Genomic DNA, 26,087 nt, shown 5'->3' with positions numbered 1-26,087 from the left:
GTTTAATCCAATAATCTTTTCCGTGAACCTCTCGTTGCGTTCTTTTGTATTTCTTGAACAAAGCCTCTTTTGCTCTTATTTTTTCAGCTACTTGTTTTTGGAGAACCATATAGGCTTCCTGCTTCTCTTGTTTTTGTTTACTTTCCTCACAAAAAGATCAGTTGCCATATTTATAGCAGCCTTTAGCTTGGACCACTGTTTTTCCACTTCTCCTATGCCTTCCCACGCTAACAGCTCCTTCTTCAGGTATTCCCCCATTTTATCAAAATCAGTACGTCTGAAATCCAGTACTTTGAGTTTTATGTGTCCAGACTCCACCTTCGCCCTTATATCAAACCATACGGTGTAATGATCACTATTACATAGGTGGGCACCCACCTGGATATTGTAAACACTACCTCCATTCGTGAGCACTGGATCCAGCATCGACCTTTCCCTCGTGGGTTCCGTCACCATTTGTCTGAGCAAGGCACTTTGACAGGCATCCACAATCTCCCTACTTCTTTCTGATTCTGCTGACGGGACATTCCAATTCACGTCAGACAAATTGAAATCTCCCAACAGTAGTACCTCCCTTTTCATACCAATCTTTTGAATATCTACTATCAGATCTTTGTCCAACGTCTCAGTTTGCACAGGAGGTCTGTAGATAACCACCGTATGGATACAGGTTCCGTCTTCTCTTTCCAGGACGATCCATAAAGCTTCTTCCTTTCCCCAGGTTCCCCCGCATTTCAGCCGCTCTGATATAGTCTCTCACATACAGAGCCACTCTTCCACCTCTTCGGCCCTCTCTATCCTTCCTAAAAAGATTATAGCCCGGTACGGTCACATCCCATTCATGGGAATCGTTGAACCATGTCTCTGTAATAGCAAAGAAATCACTTCTAGTGTAAATTCCTAAAGAGGCTACAGTAAAGTAGTAAAAGCAAGCTGAGGTCCCATTGAGGGATCACAGGTCCAAAGCAAAGTGGACATTTGTGCGGAAAGGTTCTACATGTAGCTCCTTGTGTATCAGAGGGTATTTATTTAGGAGGTTTGGGGACCATATGTGGGGGAGGAAGGGAGTTGGGTGTATGACAAATGGATAAAGACGCAAATTTGGGAGTGTCTTCTGTGTAAGTTTGAGGGAGAAGATGGGAATGTGGGGATTAGTGCAAGCAAACTGTGGTTGCAAATTAGCTCCTCCCTTCCCTCTTCCACTCCAGTGGCTTCCTACATTCACAAATCCCAGTGATCTTTCCCAGCAGAGCCTGGACTCCCACCAGCATATTACTTTGGTTTACTCCATATGCAAACAGATGCATTTGGATGGCAGACTGACCCATGAAAACAGGTGGCATCACTTGATGCAAAACACACCAAAAAGGTCAGTCATACGAAAATAAAATATTTGTGCTAAAATGTTCAGGTCCCTAAGGTCATTAGACATGGTGACCTCTGAGCATGTACTATGAATATAGCAAAAAATAAATAAAAAAGAGAACCCAATTTTAAAGGATTTATGCTCATATATCAGTCTCTTAGAAAATTACTAGGGCTAAATGCCAAAATTTACACTCAAAATTTCTCTAACACTCCTAAATTTAGGAGCACAAAAAAAGTGAACCACCAACAGGGGCAGATTTATGGAGGGGGGGGGGGGGGGAACTTTGGTGATTGGCCCTCATTTTCAGCAGAAGACCTACAAATCTAGGTAAATGAAGAACAGGCCTAAAATTATAAGCATAACTTAAGCTCCTAATTTAAGATGAATTTTCAGCTGAAAAACCTGAGCTCCTAAGTTGTGCTCTATTTTCAGCCAAAATTTAGGAGCTCAGTTTTGGCATTTTTTGGGGGGGAATATCAGACCCAAAATAAATGAAAAGTTAATTCACATAAGTTAAATTAGGGCACCCGACATGATGAACAGGATGTGTAGAGGTTCTGTCCCCACTGTAGAACAACATGCCTTAGAAAGGGGTTAAAACAAAAGGTATTCCCCAAACCAAGGGTCCCCAAACTTTTATCATTAAGGGTGCAGGAGGGCGCTGTTTTAACTTGTTTCTTTAGAAAAAGTGAACCAAGTTATTACTGCTTACCTCCTCCATGCTTTTCACCAGCTCTTTGCGTTTCTTCTCTTCACCTTTCAGATTTTGCTTTTTAAGATCAAGGGTACTCTGCGCTTTGGTATCTACTCTCTGGACCTCTGCAAGAGCATTTTCTAAGCCACGAAGGACTCCTCCGACTTCCTGCAAGAAAATGACAGGCAGCTTTAAAAAATACACCAAAGTAAATTTTGCACCAACTATATTTTAGCATGATATAAAGACCCAATGTGCAAGGACATACAGCATCACAGAGAACCAATTGTAGAAGTATACTTGAGAATGTAGTGCCATGATAAACTGAGTAGTCCATCAAAAGTATCTGTATGTTCATTTGAGATGTAACTTAGTGGTCAGAGCAGCAAACTCAGAACCACAAAAGCCATGGTACTCTCACTGGCACGCCTTGTGACCTTGGGCAATGGCTTCATTCTCCAATGCCTCAGGCACCCTCCAGGAACAGTAGAAAACACCTACTTTACCTGAATGTAACTTTTCTTAAACCAGCAACGAAAACCAGCGAGCTAAATTAAAAAGTAAATGGTTAAACCTGTTTTAAAATCACAGCTCATGCTAAAGCTCAGTCCCTTGCTCACATAAAACAAATGTAGTTTCAGCATTAGGCCAGTTAAGTGGAAAGCTAGGAGATTAAAAGCGGACTGGTTAGGAAGTAATCAATCAAAGAAGTGGAAGGATTTTGGATTTAGCTCATGGGTTTACAATCTATTCTGAGGCAATGGAGGGTTAAGAAATTTGCCCAAGATCACAAGCAGCAGCAGTGGGAACTGAACCTGGCTTCCCTGGTTCTCAGCCCACTGCTCTAAACATTAGTCTGCTCTTCCACTCTGAGCCAGTGTAGACTTTTTACCTAATATTTACCGTGATATTTTGACAAATAGGAATCTAAGGAATTGCTTTTGCTTAGGATTCTCAGCTTTTTAGCTTCAAAGACAGTTTTACTCCTTTTCAAACTTAGAGGCCTTTTAATTTGGCCAACAGTTTTTTGTGCTTTTCTGATAGTAAGGCATTACCCAGACAGATAAGAATGCTTTTGTTACTTACTCATTTGATCTTTAGGAAAATCAATATCCTGTTAATGCAAAGACATGATTACTCAGCTACTTTAAACTTAAGTCTTTACTTAAATTATTGGCAGATGTGGCTGTAGACCACTCAATGGATTTAGTGAGGAAATGGTTTATATAGTAGTAGAAGTTGTGCACAAAGGTTAGGACACCTCTGATTAAATTGTATGTTTCAAAGAATCCCTAACTCCCTGTTTACTAAGCAGAACACCAATGCCGACACAGCCCATTTCGGGGGGGGGGGGGGGGGGGGGGGTAAGTAAGCAGATGCTGACACAACCTCTACATAGTACAAACTTAAACATGATCGCTGTCTGCAAATGCTGACAATTATTTGCTTGATTTTTTTTTTATTTACACAAATTTAAACAAAACCACAACACACACATTAGGTTACTCCTCCACAATCTGTTTCAGATGGCTGTCTTACTAAAACATTCAACCTCTTTTAAGCTTCAATTACTTCACTGATTATGGGACATTAGCTTCTAAGATATTTGATTCATTTTTCTTTATACCTGCACCATATTTCTTGTACTACTGGCTGTCACAGAACCCCCAAAACATAAAAGACACCCTGGCACTTAGGGGCTCATTTTTGAAACAGAACATCCAAAAAGTGGTACAAAGCGGCAGATGGACTCCCCCCCCCCCCCCCCAAAAAAAACATCCAGATTGCTATTTTTGAAACCCATTTTTAAGATGTTTTGCTATGCAGCTCATATATGCAGTGCATCTAAATCACAAGGAGGTGTATCGAAGTGGAATTTGGGCATTCCCAAAACTTGGACGTTTTTCTGCCATAACGGAACAAAGCAAAAACGTCCTGGGCTAAGACACATTTTGGTCTAGACTTGCTTCAATCACATCACAAAAATGTGCCAAAAATGACCAGATGACCATTGAGGAAATAAGGCATGAATCCCCCTTACTTCCTCAGTAGTCACTAACCTCCTCCCACCCCCCAAAGAAGCGAAAGAAACAGTACAAACCAGCCTCTATGACAGCCTCAGATATTATGGCCAGGCTTATTAGAGTAGCAAGCAGGTCCCTGGAGTAGCCTAGTGGCCAGTACAGTGCCCTGTAGCGCAGGGAAACCAGGCCCATATCCCACTGGTACACTTGTAGTGGAAAGTGTCAGCCCCCCCCCCCCCCCCCCCCCCCCCAAATCCACCAAAAGCCTATTGTACCCACTTATAGGTTACACCTGCAGCCATAAGGGCTATTGTAGCGGTATACAGTTGGGTACATTAGGTTTTTGGTGGGCTCACCATACAATATAAGGGGGTAATGGTGAGAATTGTACCTAGAATATTTTATGTGAAATCCACTGCAGTGCCCCCTAGGGTGCCCCACTGCTCTCCTGGAATGTCTGTAAGGCCAGTCTACTAAGAACACTCTGTACATTAGTCAAAACCACAAAAAGGTCTGTACCAGCTCTAACTAATTCAGAATGCTGCAGCATGACAGAGGGCTGCAAGCAGCATGACCACATCACACTCTTCCTGCAAAAATTGCACTGGCTACCAGTACCTTAAAGGGACAATTAAAAAACAACAACTCTATCTTTGATTTTTAAGGTCCTCAGACAAAAAATGGTCCAGAATACCTACAGAACAAGTTAACCCTCTAAAATCCTTTCAAAGAATACCATTGCCTATATCCTCAAAGAAATAGCACAATATGATATCCGCCAGCAAGCCTTCTCGGGAGTAGATCCAACACTCAACTTACTCCCAGAGGGGGCAGGCATAACTCAAGACTGCCTCAACTTCAGGAAGCAGGTGAAAGCCTAATGCTTCTCCTGAGCCTTTAATATATGTGGTGACAGACTATCCACTCACTCTGCATTTGAACTAGCTTTCTATGCACATTAAGACGAGGTCTTCAAACCCTATTCAACTGTACATTTGGAGGCATATTTTCAAAGCACTTTGGGAGGCTAAGTTCCATAGGTTTCTATGGAACTTTGGGAGGCTAAGTGCTTTGAAAATGAGCCTGATAGTCTATCTTCAAATCAGCCACCCATCTAGTTGTTACAATGACTTTCTACTACTAGCTTGTTCATCTGACTCAACTGCACTTGCCCCCTTGGCTGTCTATCAAGATGTTTCATTGTATCATCATAGCTAGGATATTTGATTATTCTAATATGTTATATGAGTGTAGTTTCTGTGCTGCATCATTTGTACTCTGCTCATTTATATTTTTATTATGATTGTTCTACTGTGCTGTTATTACTCTTTCTAAAATTTGCCATCTCCAAGTTTACCTCCTTGATTGTATTTATGCTTATATTTGACCATTTCATTATTTTTATGTTAACAAAATTAAACGTTTTATACCAAACTGTCCCTGCTGAACACTGCCTTAGGTGAATCTCTTCATAAAGGTGCTCAATAAATCCCAATACATAAAATAAATATATTGAAAACCAGCAAATAAATAGTAATTATGCATTAAAATTTGCAAAAAGATTGTGTTCAATTTTGTGCCATACAGAGGTTGTATCAGCTTCTGCTCACTTAGGGGCCCTTTTACTAAGCCATGGTAGGCGTAACGTGGGCCTACTGTGCACTAATAGGGCACTACCACAGGGCTTGCTGAGGTATTCTGGGTTAGTTTCCCACTCAGTGTGCACTAATACCACATTAGAAAATAATTTTATTTTCCAGCGCTGGAGGTGTTTCAATGGGCAGATCGGATGGACACATTACTGCGCACTACCCGATTAACGTGGAAGTAGCGCGGGAGCCCTTATCACTTCCTAAATAAGTGGCGGTAAGGCCTTCCATGGTAATGGCCACATGCTAATAGGAAATTAGTGTGTGGCCATTACAAAAAAAAACCCCCAAAATATATATATATATATATATATATATATATATATATATATATATATATATATATATATATATATATATAGAGAGAGAGAGAGAGAGAGAGAGAGAGAGAGAGAGAGAGAGAGAGAGAGAGAGAGAGAGAGAGAGAGAGAGAGAGAGAGAGAGAGAGAGAGAGAGAGAGAGAGAGAGGAGAGAGAGAGAGAGAGAGAGGAGAGAGAGAGAGAGAGAGAGAGAGAGAGAGAGAGAGAGAGAGAGAGAGAGAGAGAGAGAGAGAGAGAGAGAGAGAGAGAGGAGAGAGAGAGAGAGAGAGAGAGAGAGAGAGAGAGAGAGAGAGAGAGAGATTTTACTGCCACGCTAAAAGCGGCCACAGCACGTGGAAAACCCATGCACCATCAGTGTCGGCGATTTTTTTTTTTAGTGCGGATTGGTAAAAGGACCCGTTAGTGATTTGTTGAAACAATTTGACCAGATGTGCCTACGCTTTTGCACATAACTGTTATTATAGATGAAAGCAAGTGTTTCCCAGAGTTACAATTTAAAATTTTAAATGTTGTATATCAATAGAAATCAAACAAAATAAAACATGGAAAAGAAAATAAGATGATAACCTTTTTTATTGGACATAACTTAATACATTTCTTGATTAGCTTTCGAAGGTTGCCCTTCTTCGTCAGATCAACATAAAGGGATCTTTCACTTGCTCATCTTCCAATGTGGTATATATCATTCAGTGTAAAAAATGTAACGAAGGATGCTATATTAGAGAAACAGGCCAAATGCTTAAGTCAAGATTCAATTTACATAGACATCACATGAACAATACAGCCAGTAGGGCCCCCACCCCGGTGGGACAGCACTTCACAGAACCAGGACACTGTACCAGTGATTTCACAGTGAGAATACTGAAAGGTAACTTTAAAACCATACAAGAACGTAAGACCTTTGAAGTCAGAATGATTTAATATTTTAACACCCAACAGAAAGGACTTAACAAGGATCTGGGGTTCCTAACCCATTATAAACCATAAAGCTGTATGTCTCTGTTGATCACCCCACCCCTCACCTATCCACACCCATCCTGTTAGAATATCAATGATATGCTTTGATGTCCCCATGCATACCTCCGACCCACCCCCATCCTCCCACCCTGTCAGACTGTCATAGTAATGCTTGAATGTTTTCACTTATATACACTGTCAGCTAGCACATTTGCTTATTTCCGATCTGACGAAGAAGGGCAACCTTCGAAAGCTAATCAAGAAATGTATTAAGTTATGTCCAATAAAAAAGGTATCATCTTATTTTCTTTTCCATGTTTTATTTTGTTTGATTTCTATTGATAACCTTAAGAGTGGACTAACACGGCTACCACACTCCTCTACTTAAAATGTTGTATAGAATCTACATGCACTTGATCTAGGCACAAAAAGCAGGACATATTACTTCCATAAATTAATTTTAGCCTGTTAATATAGCTGTAAGAGTTAAGACAATCCAGTTTCATAAGAATGAAAAATCAAGTCAAGGCCATCTCTGCGCTTGGATACAAACCCTTTTTCCTAGGTTCCCCTTTCTTACCTGATCCTTTTTCTTTTCCAGTTCTGCTATCTCTGCACTGAGCTCCTTCACCTTTCTTTCATTTTCAGCCATCGTTTCCTGCAGCTTCAAAGTGTTGTCTTGCATTTTCTGGAGCTCTTCAGCTGAGCGTACCTTTGTCTCTTCAGCACAGACAAACTGATATGCAATATATAAACGGCTCAGGTGCTCTATCTCTCGCATTATCTTCTGGTATTCCAAATAGGATGATCGCTCCTAACATAATTTATAAAAAGCAAACAAAATCATAAACAGTCCCCCTGCAAGGTCAATCTCCTTGCTCCTTTCTCTTCTAAGATATATTTATAAGCATTGTCTCCTCATTCCTCCATCACTTTTCTTATACCTCCTCCTAAAGATGTATCTTATTTCATACAGTTAAAAAAGGAAAAAAAAACTGTCTTACCTGTTATTTTCTTCTCCTTTCCTTGAATCCTGCTAGACCTTGTCCAGATGCAGAGGTTTATGTCATCCTGCCTGCAGATGGAGCCACAGAACACTGCTTTTCCAGCGACATCACCACCAATACAAGAAGTGAATACAGCTCTGGAACTTGCCAGTATTCTCATTTGGAGTCATGGGATTTGTTTTTGAGGCAATCAAGTGTTTTCCCAGGTTTAAAAATAAAGGTTCATTGATGTATTTGCATCATGTGTTAAAAAAAAAAGGGGGGGGGGAAGCCACAAATTTCTTCTAGGTGGATTCCATTCAATGATCTAAAAAGAGACTTTTCTGTTGAACATTGCCTCCTATCTCAAGGAGTTTTACATTTTCTCAAGACACTCATAAGGGACTTTGTCAGAAGCTTTCTGAAAATCTAGATATACTACAGCTTTACCTTATCAGAGGGTGAGAAAGCAAAAGTTGTTCTCAGTACTCCAGTTATGAAGGTAGAGTTCCCACTGAATTGTACATACAACTGGTGGTGCATACAGAAAGAATGGAAGAAAGATCAGGCGGCTTCCTTGCAAATGACTTCTGGTAGGACAGATCCACACGTCAGTCATGACAATACCTGTGCCCTTACAGAATAAGCACAGAATCCTTCTAGAATCCACAAGGTGATAGGGATCATGTTCAGGCCCTAGTCATGCCAGACACCTGACATAAAGACCAGACATCTGGAAACTGGGAGAGGAAACTCCACTGGACTACATGATTTTTGTTTCCATAATGAGACTGGGTGTTCTGGATGCTGATTACAGAAATGACAAAATATATTTGTTATAACACGCGTTAACGTGACATCACCTGGTAAATGAACATGGTTCAATTTAAATATATTATGACATCATTTAGCCCTATTTTTATGTGTTGCTGATGAACAGCTGGTTATGCCATGATCTGATGGTTAAACTGGAAAGGTCAGAGAAATGCATTAGTCATGCCGACACTTTCTGCTACATTTGTGGTGAGTTGTGTCTGAAGGCACAAAGAAAAAACATAACTCCACTGATGAAGGCGGCCTATAAACTGTATTTTAGATGTAAAGTTGGTGGCCAAGACAAAAGTTAGGCTCCTTATATTTGTCATGCATCACATGCAATTAATCTGAGCGCTTAAATCAAGGGTTCACGGCTAACTGTGCAATATAAGGATAGCAAACATATACATTATAATCAAGAAGGAATAGGCACTCTGCAAAAGCTTTTTACTTGATCAGAATAATGTAGCACATGAGCGACTTGTAGATCCAATGAAAATTTTCTTGCCAAAATGGATATAAAATCCTGTATAGGCGTTACACTCCTCAAACTTTTTAAAATAATTTAAGCTTGGCTCTGGATTGTGTTGCAGGGAGTGTAGAATATTAGGTGATACAGTAAGTATCATATCTGGTGTTCTTGTCCTAAAATGCGATCATTTTGGTGAATACCATCTAGGTAAGGCAGAGTATTGTCTGTTGCATTTCAAACCCTTTGAAATAAAGAGAGAGGATCATAAATTAGCATCCAGCCCTTTTACTGCAAGCAAAGTAGCCCCTGCAGCAGCTTGGAAACAATCTGATACACCTTCTCTGCAGCTTGTGCTACATAAAATGGATTATATTTGCCAAATGACTAAACTGACAGCGATCCAGACTAGTCAACTGATCAATTTTCATAAAATGTGGACTATATCTTAGCTGGAGAAATCAGGATAATAGCCTGAGTGATGGTTCTTAACTGGACACATAGTCCCACCCTATCTTATGACTACATATTTTTGGGGGCTTCATGCTGTTTCTGTGGGAGGGGAAGGAGGGGGAATTGTTTTAGTCGGAAAGGAAGTAGGAGTAGGTGGTTTTTGTTATATTATTGTATTTAGGGCTCTGTGGTTTTGGAATGGATAAATGTTGTAAAGTTGATGACTGCAAATAAAATTTATAGATATAAAAAAAAATATTTTGTAACCCCCTTCTTATTAAGCTGGGACTCAAAGAACTTCAAAGCCATGAAGGGAAAGGCTTTCAATACCTGAGAGAGATATTTCCATGCATTGTAAGACTGAAAGATGCTGTGAACTGCTATGCGGGGGGTGACGAGTTAAAAGCAGACATACTTCAATACTTCTGTCTTTATGGAAGAAAATCCTGGTGTAGGACCTCAGTTGGCTGATAAAGGTACATAAAAGAATAAAGTTGATATTGTATTGTTCACCGAAGAAAGCATTTATAAATAGATACACATTTCTGAAAGCTTTGCAAAACTCTAAAAAGCTTGAAAAACTGAATTGGACAAAGCCATGAGATCTATTCCAGAATCTTGAGGGAGCCCAAAGAAGTTCTGGTGGGTCCTCTTAAAGATCCTTGGAGATGGGAGAGGTTTTGCAGGATTGCAGAAGAGCAGATGTGATCCCTCTTCACAAAAATGAGATGATGTGTGAAACTACAAGCCAGTAAGCCTTACTTCGGTGGTTGGAAAGGATAGTGAATTTCCTGGAAGCCAGTAGGTTACAAGACCGAGGCAACATGGTTTTACCAAAGGAAAATCATGCCAAACAAATCTGATTTCTTTGACTGGGTGACCAGAGAATTGGATAGTGGACAAATGCTAGATGTAGTCTACCTAGATTTCAGTAAAGCCTTTGACAGTTCCTCATAGGCTGAAGAATAAACTCAGCAGGCTAAAGTTAGGATACAAAGTAGTGACCTGAACAGGAGACTGGTTGTCTGACAGACTGCAGAAGGTGGTGGTAAATAGAATTTACTCAGAGGATAAAAAGGTAAGTAGCAGAATGCCTCAAGGATCGGTACTGGGACCAATACTATTCAACTTATTGTGAGTGACACTGCTGAAGGGTTAGAAGGGGAAAAAAAATTGTCTTTTTGCAGATGACAAGATTTGCAACAGAGTGGACACCTTGGGGGGAGTGGACAACATGAGAAGAGATCTATATAAGTTAGAAGAATTGTCTCATGTTTGGCAGTTAAATTTAATACAAAGTGAAAAGTGATGCACTTGGGGTGTAGAAATACAAAAGAGCAGTATGCACATGGATTAGGAGACAGACCTTGGGGTGATGGTGTCCGAGAATCTCAAGGCAGTGAAACAGTGTGACATGGAGGTGGCTGTTGCTAGAAGAATGCTAGACTGCACAGAGAGAGGCATAAGCAGCAGAAGAAAGAGGTGCTGATGTCCCTGTACAAATCGCTGGTGAGGCCCCACTTGGAGCATTGTGTCTAGTTTTGGAGGCTGTATCTCTCCAAGGAGATAAAAAGACTTGAGGTGGTCCAGAGGAAGGGGACAAAAATGGTACACGGTTTGTGCCAAAAGATGTATAAGGTAGAGGAAAGAAGAGATAGAAAAGATATGATACAGACATTCAAGTACTTGGAAGGTATTAAAAAAAAAAAAAAAAAAAAAATATATATATATATATATAATTATTACATTTGTACTCCGCACTTTCCCACTCAAAGCAGGTTCAATGCGGCTTACATAATAATAAGGATTACAGAGTATTGATAGAGAAAATGTAAGATATTTATAGCAAAATAATAAAAGAGATAGGTGGGTAGAGGTGGGCAAGGGTGAGGGGAGTAGGAGAGGTATGAGTAAGGGGTAGTTGAGCATTGGAGGTGGGGTAGAGGGGATGGGACTGTCGCGCCCCTCACCTGAAGCCCGCTCCCTGTGGTCTGGCCGCTCTCCGTCTTTGTCTGCCTAGCACGGAGCGGCGGTCAGACAGGTGGACCAGCGCGCCGCACCTCGCTCCTCTTGCCTTGCCGGCATGGAGTTCCAGCCGCGTGTGGAGAACCGGCCATGTTGGGGCTTGCCGGCGTTCGTGGGCGTCACCTCCGTCCAGGCGTGGAGCTCGGAAGGCTTAGCCGCGCCTCCTGGTCCCTCCAGATTGGCCAGGCTGGTCTTCGCCTCCGTCGGCCGGCTGCCAATCCTGATTGGCCGGCCTTGATGACGTGGGTCGCAGGGTCTCCCATCGTCCTGCCTCCTGCCAGCTGATTCTCGTTTTCCCGAATTGGAGGGGCTACTTAAGGAGCTGGGAAACGCAACTACTTGCTTCGGCTTCTACTCACAGAGGGCTCGCGCTTCCGTGTGGTATCTTGACTTCGCTCTTGCCTGACCTGACCCGATCTGACTTCTGCTGGTTCCAGACAATTCTCTGCTCGCTGCCTGCCCAGACTTCTGCTGGTTCCAGACAATTCTCTGCTCGCTGCCTGCCCAGACTTCTGCTGGTTCCTGACAACTCTCTGCTCATTGCTGCCCTGACCTCTGCTGGTTCCAGTCCTCTCGTTGTCTGTAGCCCGGCCCGGCCACCTGGACTCTTGTCATTTGCGGTCAGTCCAACCCCTGCAGCTCCAGAAGTCCTGTTGGCCGCCCGCACCTGGGGGCTCAACCCCTGAGGAACGGTGGTCGCTGCAGGTGAAGATTTGGGGTTGTTCGGCTGTCCCTTGGAGGGCTGGTGTCTACCATCACCTCATCCCTCCAGCTGGACCAAAGGGCTCATGAGATCTCCAACCCTGACACGGACAAGGGATAAGCATAGGGAGATTTGGTGGGAGATGTAGTCTGGGTCATCATCGTTGTCACCTGGATATGTATTGGGTAAATGGGTCAAAGGATTAAATTGGGTCATTTGGGTAGGCTTGCTTGAACAGATGGGTTTTTAGTGCTTTACGGACGAGTAGATAGTCGCTGATTGATCGGATGGATCTGGGGAGGGCATTCCAAAGCTGGCCGTCTAAGAAGGAGAAGTTGGATCCATAGTAAGTTTTGTACTTGAGTCCTTTGCAATGGGGTAATGTAAATTGAGGTAAGTTCACAAAGTTTTAGATATGTTTCTGGAGGGAAGGTTAATCAGATTGAGCATGTAACCCGGATAATCCTGTGGATTAATATGTGAATCTTGAAGTTGATTCGTTCTCTGAAAGGGAGCCAGTGAAGTTTTTCACAAAGAGGTGTTGCACATTCAAATCGTGATTTGCCAAATATGAGTCTTGCTGCTGTATTTTGGGCAGTCTGAAGTTTTTTCAGGATATAGGTCTTGCAGCCTAGGAAAATGCTATTACAGTAGTCGGCGTGGGTAAGAACCACAAATTGCACCAAGTTCCGGAAAGTTTTCAGGAGGAGATATGGTTTTACGCGTTTCAGTAACCACATCATATTGAACATTTTCTTTGTAGTGAATTTTGCGTGACTTTCAAGTGAGAGATGTACACACACAAACCTCTTCAAGAGATGTAGGGGCAGTAGAAATAGGAGATACGAATTGAGGTTACAGGGAAGTAGACTTAGGAGTAACGTCAGGAAATACTTTTTCACAGAGAGGGTAGTAGATTCCTCGAACATCCTTCCAAAAGAGGTGGTGGAGGCAAAAATGGAGAGGGAATTCAAAAATGCTTCAGATAAACACAGGGGATGCCTAAATAGAAAGAGGTTAGAAACACAACATGGCTGTTGAAGTGCTATGTTGGGCAACAGTACAGGAACAAAGGCCAGTGTCAGACAGAATTCCAAGGTCTGCGTCCCACAAAATGGAGGAGTGGCCTAGTGGTTAGGGTGGTGGACTTTGGTCCTGGGGAACTGAGGAACTGAGTTCGATTCCCACTTCAGGCACAGGCAGCTCCTTGTGACTCTGGGCAAGTCACTTAACCCTCCATTGCCCCATGTAAGCCGCACTGAGCCTGCCATGAGTGGGAAAGCGCGGGGTACAAATGTAACAAAAAAAAAAAAAAAAAAAAAAAAAAAAGACAGATGAAGATTCAGCAAGTCCAGTATTGTACATCACTTTATCATATGCATGCTGTGAGCGAGAGTGCGGTACATCTTAAGGGAGAGCATAAGATATCTTAAATAGCAAGTGTGGTTGGCATGATGTGTTTAAGCATGAATGACTATAACCTGCACAGAGTGGTGGATGCGGCTTTAGCCGCCTCGTTAGGCAGACTGGATGGACTATGCAGGTCCTCACCTGCTGTCATTTACTGTATTACTGTATTGGGGATGCCAAAACTAAGGAAGGTATTTTTGTTGGCCCTTAGATCAGGGAAATGATGGATAGTGAATTTGAGAATCTCTTAGACAATGTTGAGCCGGTGGAATGAAGGTTTATGAAGGATGTTGTGTAAACCTTTCCGAGTAACAAGGCGCCAACCTGCTATATTTGTTGAGAACATGCTCAGAGCCTTTCAGAAATTCAGATGAAGTGAAATATGTCACAAAATTAAAATTTCTTACACTCACTTTTGATTTCTTTCCTACCAATATCGGAGATGTCAGTAACAAACACGGGGCCTCTTTTACAAAGCCGTGCTACAGATTCTCAGTGCAGCAAATGAGAGGAAGCCCATTCAGTTCCTATGGGCTTCCTCTCATTTGCCACATGGGAATCGCTAGCTCGGCTTTGTAAAAGAAGCCCATGGTAGAGGTTTCACTAGGACACTGCAATGAAAAAATGGTATTGGTGAAGTGGAGAACATGGGGACAAAGTCTATCCCCATTGCCATCCTGTCCCCTCCAACAGTACAAAATCTCATTCATACAAAAAGCGAGTGATTGTCTTTTATTGAAAAATGATAAAACTAGTACAGTGGAGTTTAAGTTTGCAGTGAAAAAATTATGCTAATTCTTATTAGTTCTATGTGGACAGTGATGTACACATTTCAGTTAACCCTGAATGACAAATATTGCAAGGTTATATTCTGATTCAAGGTTGTAAATTCCATTACATTAACCCAAATCTGTTGAAGAAACATATTTTCCTGAAACCTCTGCACACACTTTGCCTGACTCAACTGATCAACCAACTGTCTATATAGGGATGTATGAGAACGTCCTCGGGACAAGTGTTCAGTCTAAACAAAAACACAAACCTGAAAAAAAGATTCAGGTATGTGAGGTGTTGTCCCCTTCATCACTGCTACAATGACTGCGCACAAGAATTTCACTTTTAACAAAAGAAAGTGGAGTTAAATCCACCTGAAATGTGCTACTCAAAAAGTACCACTTTTGAGCTGCCTGATCACACAATAGGTTAAAAGGAAAAATTAAGTCTTACCTGATTCCATTAGTCCTTCCCACTATCCCACAGGTTCTGGAATAGTTGTATCTATCAACCAGCAGGTGGAAATATAGAACTGAAAACTGAGCTGAAACATCTTTCTTGGCACCCAATCCAGCTCCTCAGTATTTACAGAGGCAAACAGCAAGGAGAAACTGAGAATAAACACAACAACCTTAAACTTCCTTCCTAACCAGAAATAAACTGAAAACTGAGCTGAAACATCTTTCTTGGCACCCAATCAGGCTCCTCAGTATTTACGTAGGCAAGCAGTAAGGAGAAACTGAGAATAAACAACAACCTTAAACAATTTGCTAACCTAACAAAAACCAGACGAGCAAACGTGTAGTAGACCTCTTATCTCTGAACAATTTGTACAGAACAAGAGATATGCAAGAAGCACCATGCAAGGCAACAGATATTATTTGATCCATTACTTCACACTGACTAAAACATCTCAGAAACCTCAAGCAGGACTCTGGAACAGTGGGAAAGACTAATGGAAAGAAAATCTCTCGTAAGACCTAATTTCTCCTTCCATTACATAGTTTCCCACTATTCCAGAACCTGTGGGAGGTTCGAAAGTAATTTATAGAGTGGGTGGGATCCTGGCACCACCGCCCTGAGGATTGAAGCCCCAAAACTCGCTTCTGAGCATACATCCACCTGTAGTGCTTAACAAAAGGTATACAGCATCAACCACATTGTCGCCTGGTAAATATCCAGAGACAATAAGGTAGCCTCCACTCAGGGTGTTGCTATACGCCTCGCAGAAAGAGCCCACAAGGCCTGAAGAGCCTGCTTCCCCACAAGCAAATAAGCTGACACAATGGTCTCCTTCAGCCATCTACCAATTGTGGGCTTGGAAGCGATGAGGCCATGCCTCTGTTTACCAAACAGGCACAGTCTTGTTCAATCTGCAAAACTCATTCGTAACTTCCAGTTATCTAATGAGGACTCTAAGCAAAGGACAGAAGCTCCACAGATTGGTTGAGATGAAATGCTGATATCACTTTTGGAAGACAGGAAGGAACCATGTGCAAGGAGACCCCTTCTCCAAAAAGCAAAGAAAGGGATCCTGACAAGAGAGCCTGAAGCTCCAAAACCCTATATGCTGACACAACAGTCACCAAGAACGCTGTCTTCAGCACAAGATCTTTCAAGGAGGCTTTAAGGAGTGGCTCACAAGCAGGCATCTGAAGAGCTCGAAGGACTAAATTAAGGTTCCACTCTGGACATGGCATACAAAAGGCAGGCTGCAAGCAGTCCGCTCCCCGCAAGAATCAAGCAATAACCAGATAAGCCAAAAGAGAAATCTTGTGTAGTCAGCCCCTGAAAAAGGCCAAAGTCACAACCTGAACTTTTAGAGAACTCACTCTAATCAGACAAGAGAGGGTCTTACCTACCACAGTTCCATACAAGAGTAACTAAATTCATTGCAACAGATCCTGTGCCACATATCCTCTGTAGAGGAAGACTGAAACAAATGTTCTTGTCATGCAGATCTATAAGCACTCTGTAAGCCCTCCCCCACCGATAGTGATCCTACAGGTCACTGTCAAGACCAAAGCATACATCCTTGGTAACCTCAGGGCTTGCTCTGATCTTCCCTTGGTAAACATCTACCCTAGGCTTTTGTTCCCCCTCAGTTTGCATCTGAGACTTCTCCCCTCAGCTGTAATCATGTTCCCATGCCTGCAAATTTGTGCACCAATACAGTCCCCAGGAGAGTTGGGTTCCTCCATCAGATCTCCTGCCTGAGAGATAAAGACAGAAAGCTTCATTGATTGAGGATTTTTCCCAATCACCACTTCTTCAGTCTGCTGACCTCCATCGCTCAGATGGATTATTCTCATCCAAAGAAAACCTGCTGTGCTTGTGTGAAACCAAAGAATTCACTTGAGATCTGTGCTGCTCCTGGATCACTCTTGTCTTCTTGGAACTAGGCCTAACTCTGAACCAGTTTTCTTCTGTGGCCAGCTGTTGCTGCATAGAGCTGTCAATTATAATAAATGAATTGCATAGCTCACACTCTCCAGCACAACAAAGCCTGGGAAAATTCATTCTGGGGCCAAGATTGAGGATGTCTCCTGCACCTGAAGGCAACCAAAAAGTGGGCATAGTGGCCATCTGAAACAAAATACAGAACGTAGTAGATGAAAGCTGATAAAGATATGTCTGCCAAGTAGAGTTGCCAGGGGAGTACCTCCTGTGCGGTGCATATTACTTTCCCCATGGTTCTTTAAGAATAAGCAAAAGAGTCATTTTACAAGAGTTGAATTGAGATGCTCCATTCTTGGTTTACACCCTCTTGCGCTTTAGGCATCCACTGTGTTTATCCCACTCCCAGCACTGCTCTTGCTTCCATCATCTCGTTTGGGAGGAAATTCCAGGCATCTACCACTTTCTGGAGAGAAATTATTTCCTGAAGTTGCTTTTGATTCAACTTCCTTGTAGCCTCATATCATGTCCTCTAGTTCTAGAGCTTCCCTTCATTTAAAAAAAGGATTGTTGTTTGTTCTGTAATACCTTTCTAGTATTTAAAAGTCTGTATCATATCTCCTCCATCCCTCCTCTCTTCTAAAGTATACATATTTTAGAATTTACAGTCTCTTCTCATATGCCTTCTGATAGAGACCTCCTACCATTTTGGTTGGTCACTTTCTTCTGCACCAACTTCAGTTTTGGAGGCCATATCTTGCTAAAGACATAAAGAGACTAAAATAGAGGCATGTTTTCAAAGCACTTAGCCTTCCAAAGTTCCATAGGTTTCTATGGAACTTTGGAAGGCTAAGTGCTTTGAAAATATGCCTCATAGTATTCCAAAGGAGGCCCTACCAGTGTCTTATACAGGTGCATTATCATCTCCTTCCTGCAAGTTATGCTTCTATATGCAGCCTAGCATATTTCTAGCTTTGGCCAATGCCTTATCACATTGTTTAGCCACCTTGAGGTTCCCAGATACTAAATACCCCAAAGTCACCATTCCCACCAATACCTCTGATAACCAAGCAGCCAGACTTACCATCCTATTCACAAGAGAAGGGGAATCTGTACTCTGGATCCTAATGCACACTGCATTCCTCTAAGCTTCCCTCAGCATGTTGCATCAGTATGCTTCACTGCTATGCTATCAGCTCCTACATGACCGTCACCAGCACCCTTGCTCTAATTAAAACTATACCTGCTGTTTCAAGAGGCCATGCTACACAAACTGACTGGGAATGTGGAAGTTGTGTTCTCAGTCAATCAGCGCCTCTAAACTGCTCACTGCTTGGCTGGCTAAATGATTTTGAATCTGCCACAGGAAAAGGACCACAAAGCCCTTTCAAGTGTCAGCAGAAGCCAGAGGAAAAGAAGAATCACCCAGGACCTAACCGTCACCTTGGAAGGACCTAGTCATGGCTCAAGTGTAGAAGCAGGTTGAAGGCCTCAGTCATAGGAAATCCGTTTCCAACACAGAACCAGAGCACACAGCTGCACCATCTGCTGGAAACAGAATACTAGCAGGTTCCCCCACTGGTTCCCTATATAGGTTGATGCAAAGTCGGCAATGATTTATCATCTTCATCTACTGGCAGGGGAAAACAACACACAAGTTTGATTGATCTGGCAGAATGAAATGGAAAGTGCCAATAAAAATGAAGTTAGAATCTGAAGTGCTTACCTCTTTCAGTTTTTGTAAAGTTGGTGTGATTTCTTCTTCTAAAATCTGAGAAAAACATATTGTAAATTAATAAAAAAATTAAAAAAAAAATGACAAAAGTAGTTTAGAATTCCAAATATTTACCGTATGGATTTCTTTTAGCTTAGCCTCTTTTTTCTCTATGGTTTTCTGAGCAGCAAGTTTTTTGCACTCATACATCCTGGTGCCAGCTGCTTCCTCAATCATTGCTAAAATCTGAAATAACAGTTTCAAGAAAGTTACTAAAACATAAAATATTTAAATATCAGAAACAATTTTATAACTTAATCATTTGGTGCTTGATTGGTCTGTAACAGTCATATTGTTCAGAATATATGCTTCAATAATAATACTATGGTTCTTTAAAACTGTGTACAGTAGTTGATGCTTAGAATGGTGTCTAGTTCTATTTATCCACAGGAGTGGTGGAACAAGTTTCTCTATACTGCCCTGCTAAACTGCCTTAGGTCTGCTTTGGAAGGAGCATCTTTAATGGCCAAAGGGCAATTTAGTCTTCAGACCTGTACAAGATTTGGCATTACTGCTAAAAAGGTATCTCACTCTTAATTTTAATAAGACTGAAGTGTTTTGTTTCTAGGATAGCATAGTCTCCATCATCCAATAAATTAACATTGAAGTCCGTCACCTTGGTGTAATTTTGGACCCTCAACTAAACATGCAACTTCAAGTCAACAATTATTTTCTTCTATGTTCAGTTACAGCTCTTTTAAGACAAAGAAACTGAAGTTATCCAGAAATGGCTTAACATTTAACTATTATTCTAGGGAAGGTCATAGCACTGTATAACTCATAAATGTATTCTTCATGCATTCCTCATAATACCCAAATTACAACATTAATATCTATATAAACCATTATAAAAACATACAAACAAACAAACAGCAAGACTACTAGAATGAATGCTCTTCTCTACATTTAGTTAAATACCTAGATAAATTTCTGTTCAGAACTGCAGGCTATAATTTTTCAATACTTGATTAAGTTTATTTTGGCTTGCCATCCTCCTTGGTCAAGATGTTAAGAGTTGACTCAGAATGTTACTACATAAATACTCATTGAGAGTCAATGGTTTGACCATATCACCGTGTGTGGCTTCATTTCATCAGTTACATATAACTTCTCATTTAAACTTTTATTGATTTTTTTTTTAAAGGTAAAGATATGCTACTCCCAGATGATCTTATGCAAATGTGACCCTCTTATCAATCAAGTGCCCTACACTCTTCTCAACAGGCTCTTCTGGATGAACTTTCATTTTAAAGCTATGTAATGTGCTTCTCAATGAATCTTTTAGGTTCATGGGCCAACTGATTTCCCCTGCAAATGTTACTAGAATCTGACTTGCAAGGTTTAAGAAAAACCTGAAGATATTACTACTTGGTGAAAGTTTTGGGAGCCCTGATTGCTAGTTGGTGGTAGTTACACCTTGATGACTAAGTGATATTAAAACAGACTAAAACAATTATATCAGCTTTATGTTTTAATGTTTGTTGATCCCCATGAAGAACAAAAGCGCTGCCATACTGGGACAGACCGAAGGTCCATCAGGCCCATTTCAGGTCACAAGTACCTGGCAAGATCCCAGAATAGTATCTTTCCCTAATCCCTCCTCATGAGTTTAGTCCATCACCAACTCCCAAATCCCCTCCTCATGAGTTTAGTCCATCATCAACTCCCAAATCCATGCTTTCTACCTGGCTGCACCATAAGCCAAGCTTGAGTTTATATGACATGCTCCCGTTGTAGCTTTTTTAAAATCCATTAAACAAACCAAGGGGCCTGTCATGGAACGCCAAGCCACCCACCTGGGGCTAACCCTGCAGCCACTTAGAGGGTCTATCCCCAGCACAGCTCAGGTCCACCTGCCGCTTGTACTTTACACTAGCATCCTCCTCCCACTACAAGGTTCCAACCACCTCTGGATGAGTTTCTCGCTCTCAAATTATTCCCAAGTGATTTCTAGGTTACTGGGGCCACACTCCCAGTGGTCTCACAGTTTCTAGAAAGCACCCATAGACCCAACGCTCAAACCACCAGGATTCTTAGTCCAGATAAGCAGAGGCAATAAACTAAAAATGTTTATTGTCATGAAAAATTAGAACAATGAACAGAAAAGGTGCAATCAGCAAACAGTAACTGAATATGGATCAATTATAAAACTATCTAAATAATATACAAGGAGTTCAGGACATATAGCTGCTCACAGGATATCAAATATAACTGTTCACAGGGTCTCAGCAAAGAGATCTTTCTCTCTCTTCTCCCTGGCTAAGACTGGGACAAAAGCCAGTACATCCTAGATGAATTTGAGCTCCTGGCCAATCAGAGCCCAGAACCACAAGTTTTAAAAGAAGCTGGCCACATGAATGCAGGTTACCTCTTATCTCTGCTAACTAAATAGGGAACAGTCATTTCTTCATAACAGCTTTAAACATAAACATGCACCACTTGCTGGCCAAGTTAGAGAAATACACTTCAAGAAATAATTAATACAGTTTTACAGACTTAAAAACCCACTATTTTGTCACAGGGCCCTTTTACTAAGCTGCGCAAAAAAAGTGGCTTACTCTGACTAGCGCATGGGTTTCCCACTCGCTGAGGTCAATTTTAGCACAGCTGAAAATGGCCACATTTCCTATTCCCTTTTTTAATGGCTATATGCTAATTTCCCAATTAGTGCACGGACATTAGAATGGGAGCCCTTACCAATACCTAATTTTCTAAGTGGCAAGGGCTCCCGTATTAACCATGCGCAAATTGGTTAGCTTATGGCAATATAGCCGTGCTAACCGATTAGTGCTGGGCATGCCTACTTTCCATCCCCAAACATGTGTGGGAAGAATGTGCAGATGCCAAAACTACCACGAGATGCCTAAACTTGGCTCGCAGTACTGATTTTTTAAAAAATATATCAATGTTTCAATCATTAAACAAGCAAAAAATACTACTTGTACAGAAAAGTATGATAACATTAAACATATAGCAATAATAAAGCAATTAAAGAGAAAAAGAAAAAAATTTCCGTTAATCATACTCAAGTCCACAAATGAGATCCAATATTCCAAACAGTGGAGAATTATGGAAATTATAACTGCAAATTGTGACCTAACATGCCCCTGGAATCCTATTATAAAACGAGAGCCAAACACTAGGTAGATCACCTCCCAGTGCTCCGCTTAGATGATTTAAAAAAAAAAACAAAAAAAACTGTAAGATGGGATGGTTCATAAAAAACATATTTAAATCGATCGGTATCTGAGCACACATTTACAAGGATAACGTAAGAAAAACGTAGCCCCCAACTGAAGCACATCTGATTTCATTAGAAGAAATTGCTGACGTCTTTAATGAATGTCTCATGAAACATCCAGGAAAATTTGAATTCTCAGTCCCTTAAAAGTCTTTTCCTTATTTTTAAAGAACACCCTCATTATCCACATTTTAACTGGTGCCAACACCACTGTGGCTACCAAAGTTGATGCAGTAACTAAATCTGTATCCACAGCAGTACTGATTTTTAACCTGTGGTGAGTGCACGTTACTGCTTACCACAGTTTGGTAAAAAGGCCTCCAAATATGCAACTGAAAAAAGAAACTGCTCTGTGAATTCAAAATAGGAGGATAAGACCTCAGAATTGCACCACCTGTGGCCATTCATTCAGTTGTAGGTTAGGGCTCTCTCAGTTATCCGTCATAAATTTCTCTCCATTAAGCTTGATTCAACAGGGAAAAGCATATAAACAAACTTGAAAAGTCCTAGTGCAAAAATGTGGAACAACTCAGTTCCTTATCTTGGACTCAAAATTCTTTCATAAAATGACTCCTCCAAAGGCAAAAAAGATTCCTAGCAGAGGCCAGTGTTTCACCACTACTATGCCTTGAGCATTCACTTCTCTGCAAACAAAATTAATCTGTATTTGCTACCATCATTTAACATTTTGTCAGCAATATAAAGATATAACGTTATCACAGAGTTCAATTTGTCTCTAGCAGGTTGCAAATACTGACTCATTTTGTTGTTTGCAAATTGGGAAATGCACATATATTTTTGGACCAGCAAAATCTAAATAAATAAATAACGTTGCCTGTTCCAAGTATCAGTATACCAATATTCTCTTATTCCTATCTTCATCTGCTGGAAGGGAAGTATAACTCAGGTACCTGGACTTGTCTGGCTAATATGAAGTATTTTTTTCACTAAATGCAAAATTAAACTATGGACTTTTTTTGCTCAAGAATGTAGTCAAGACAGCATAAGTGGACTTTAAAAAAAATGTTTTAGTCCATGAACTATTATATAGACTTGGAAAACAGACTCTATACCTGGGAGTGAGTAACAAAGGAATAGGTATATTCTTTGGTATTCTATGAGGTACTTGTGACCCATCCTGATCACTGTCAAGAGTGCTGGTCTTTGAATTTGGCCTGATGTATCTTTTGTTCTTATGGCTATACTAAAATGTCTCAGAATGTAGTGGTGTGGCAAGGGGATTGGGTTTGCATTCCCTGTGTACTGGGATAATCAAGAAGAAGAAAACAAATGAGAGACTTGTTGCTAGTGTGATGGCCCATGCTTGCTAACAAGCAGCACTGGTCCATGAGGGAAATTCCAAATCACTGTTGCATGCCATTTGGGAAGGAAAGACCAGAAGACACCATGATAAAAATTAAAAACAGCACTTCCCCATATTTTATAAAAAAGACAATCTAAGTAGAATAATGTAATAGTTTTTTGCCATCTTTGCTTTCAACTCACCTCTGGAGGTTTCATATTAAGTACTTTAGTAATTCGACCCTAAAAATAAAAGGAGCACAATATTCACAACATGTTCCTCAAATGCTAAAGTAGTACAAAGTACAGTGCCAGACCCTACAAAATATCAGGACAGTATTATAAATACACACATTATATAAACAACATTTATTTAGAAGTCACAGCAGGATAAGAGAGCTGAAAAGTGGGGGGGGGGGGGGGGGGGGGGGGGGGAAGATGCCTACAAACCTCATAGGAGAACAATAAATCTATAAAATGAAGCCCTTAACTGGAAAGCAGGTTTTATTTATACCCTATTCCCATGGGACTTTGTTTAAAAGGATGATGAATTAGCCCCTAATGCAACACTTTTCAAACCTGGTTTAGCTTTACCATGACTGTCAACTGCCTTGATGTGATGAATCAGTATTAAAGAAGCCAAGGATGAAAATCAGCCATGTCCTACTAGCCAAGTACAATGTTTTCATCAGTAAACAAATTTCAAAGCAGAGATTCAAGGTCTGAAAAATGAAATACATGTACTGCTTCCAAGTGTATTTATCCTTGGCTCAAAAAGTAACAAAGTAAAAAATGGCAGAAAAAGACTATCCAGCTCATCCAGTCTGCCCTGAAATACCAATAGATCTAGGAGTAAAGCTGGGTTATCTCAACAGGTTGTGCTGGTAAAACTGGACAGGCAGCTGGATCTGTCATAAGATAGCCATACAGGGACAGACCAATAGTCCGTCTAGCCCAGTATCCTGTTTCCAACAGTGGCCAATCCAGATCACAAGTACCTGGCAGAAATCCAAACACTAACTACATTCCATGCTACAATCCCAGGGCAAGCAGTGGCTTCCCCATGTCTGTATTAATAGAAGACTATGGACTTTTCCACCAGGAAGTTGTCTAAACCTTTTTTAAACCCAGATACGCTAACCACCGTTACCAAATCCTCTGGCAAGTTCTAGACGTTAACTATTCTTTGAGTGAAAAAAATATTTCCTATTTGTTTTAAAAGTATTTCCATGTGATTTCATTGAGTGTCCCCTAGTCTTTGTTCTTTTTTTGAAAGAGTAAAAAAAAAAAAAAAAAATCAATTCACTTCTACACCACTCAGGATTTTCTAGACCTCAAACATATCTCCCCTCAGCTGTCTCTTTTCCAAGCTGAAGAGCCCTAACCTCTTTATCCTTTCCTCATATGAAAGGAGTTCCAGCCCTTTTATCATTTTGGTCACTCTGAATTTTTTCTAATTCCGCTATATCTCTTTTTAAATACAGCGACCAGAACTGAATGCAATACTCTACTTGAGATCACATTGTACTCCAAATTCCATAAAAGTTACTAAAAGTTGTGTGCGCAATTTACCTGAACGAGCCAATTAGTGCCAATAGAGATCTTAAGCAATTACTGGTGCTAATTGGATTCAATCAAAATTTACATGGGGTCCCAAAAGGGGGCACAGCCATTGGAGGGTCACGGGCAAATTAGGGGAGTGCCCACAATTTATGTGCGTTGTCCCAGATTAATGGGGATCTGCACCTAATTTACCCCCCTTATTTTACAAATCTGCGCAGCAATGCAGACATAGCCAATTCACTGGACAGAAATCTAACCCATCCCCACCCATCCCAGTGGGAATCTAGCCTGTCCTTGTGAGGAATCCAACCAGTCCCCGCCGCAAGTAATCGCCTCCATCCCAGCTCCCGGCCCACCCAGCCCTTGCCGTGCCACAGTCACCTTGACCCCCCTCCCCCCACGAAAGCCAGATGCCACAAGCAGTAAAAATTCTAGTAAAAGTAATCATTTTCTTCTGTACTCTGCTAAGACAGCAGATATACAGATTAGCAGGACCCAAAGCAGTCCAAAACAAGTCAGAAACAACACAGTTTATACTTAATTGATCAAACCACCCTTAGGATTCACCATTGGGTTTAAAAAGCAAAACCATGTGCATGTAAGGACTGGATAAACGAATTAAAGCAAAGGCCCTTAATATGTAATACTTGGTAGCAATAATGAAACAGTGATAGAATATTCACATATCAAGCAGCCTGAGGCAGCAGATTTATTTTCCACTGAACATAATTAACTTTGTATACACTTGGTGGCCAATAGTGTGCTGAACTGGACAATGTTGGCACATTTAGACTGACGCTGGACAGAACTTCTGCATGAAGGAAACCCTTCCCTCATTATTCAGTACCTCTCTGTGAAATAGTAGTAGTAATAAAAAAAAAGGCAAGTGTATTTTTATAATATACCACTGCAATCCATAAAACAAAGGATCAAATTCCCACATGCTATCTTTTTCTTTTAATGTAGGCAGAGGGAAAAAAATGTAAATGCTCCCTGGTTTCAACCTAATTCATGTTTAATGTGGGATATAAATGTAATAAACAGACAAACTCTGCATTCTGAGTACATTATTCTGATAACATGTTTGTTTTAGTGGCCCATTACCAGGAGAAAAAAAAATCTCTGCACGAATTTAACAGTGCTAGGGTGTCTCTTTAACCA

The 26,087-nt window shown here is 41.0% G+C and overlaps 1 protein-coding gene across 1 annotated transcript in view; it reads right to left on the bottom strand.

The window, feature by feature from the left end:
• SMC2 (structural maintenance of chromosomes 2) overlaps nt 1-26,087 on the bottom strand; it is a 147,035-nt gene that overhangs the window by 112,209 nt on the left and 8,739 nt on the right. The window contains exons 4-8 of the mRNA XM_030193751.1: nt 23,568-23,606; nt 18,896-19,006; nt 18,773-18,817; nt 7,594-7,827; nt 2,082-2,231 (exon numbers count right to left, since the gene is read on the bottom strand). Coding sequence (XP_030049611.1) covers nt 2,082-2,231; nt 7,594-7,827; nt 18,773-18,817; nt 18,896-19,006; nt 23,568-23,606 — 579 coding nt within the window. The remainder of the gene's footprint in view (nt 1-2,081; nt 2,232-7,593; nt 7,828-18,772; nt 18,818-18,895; nt 19,007-23,567; nt 23,607-26,087) is intronic.

Source organism: Microcaecilia unicolor, chromosome 2 (assembly GCF_901765095.1).
Source record: "Microcaecilia unicolor chromosome 2, aMicUni1.1, whole genome shotgun sequence".
Classification (NCBI taxonomy): Eukaryota; Metazoa; Chordata; class Amphibia; order Gymnophiona; family Siphonopidae; genus Microcaecilia; species Microcaecilia unicolor.
This window is presented reverse-complemented; position numbering and strand designations above follow the sequence as displayed.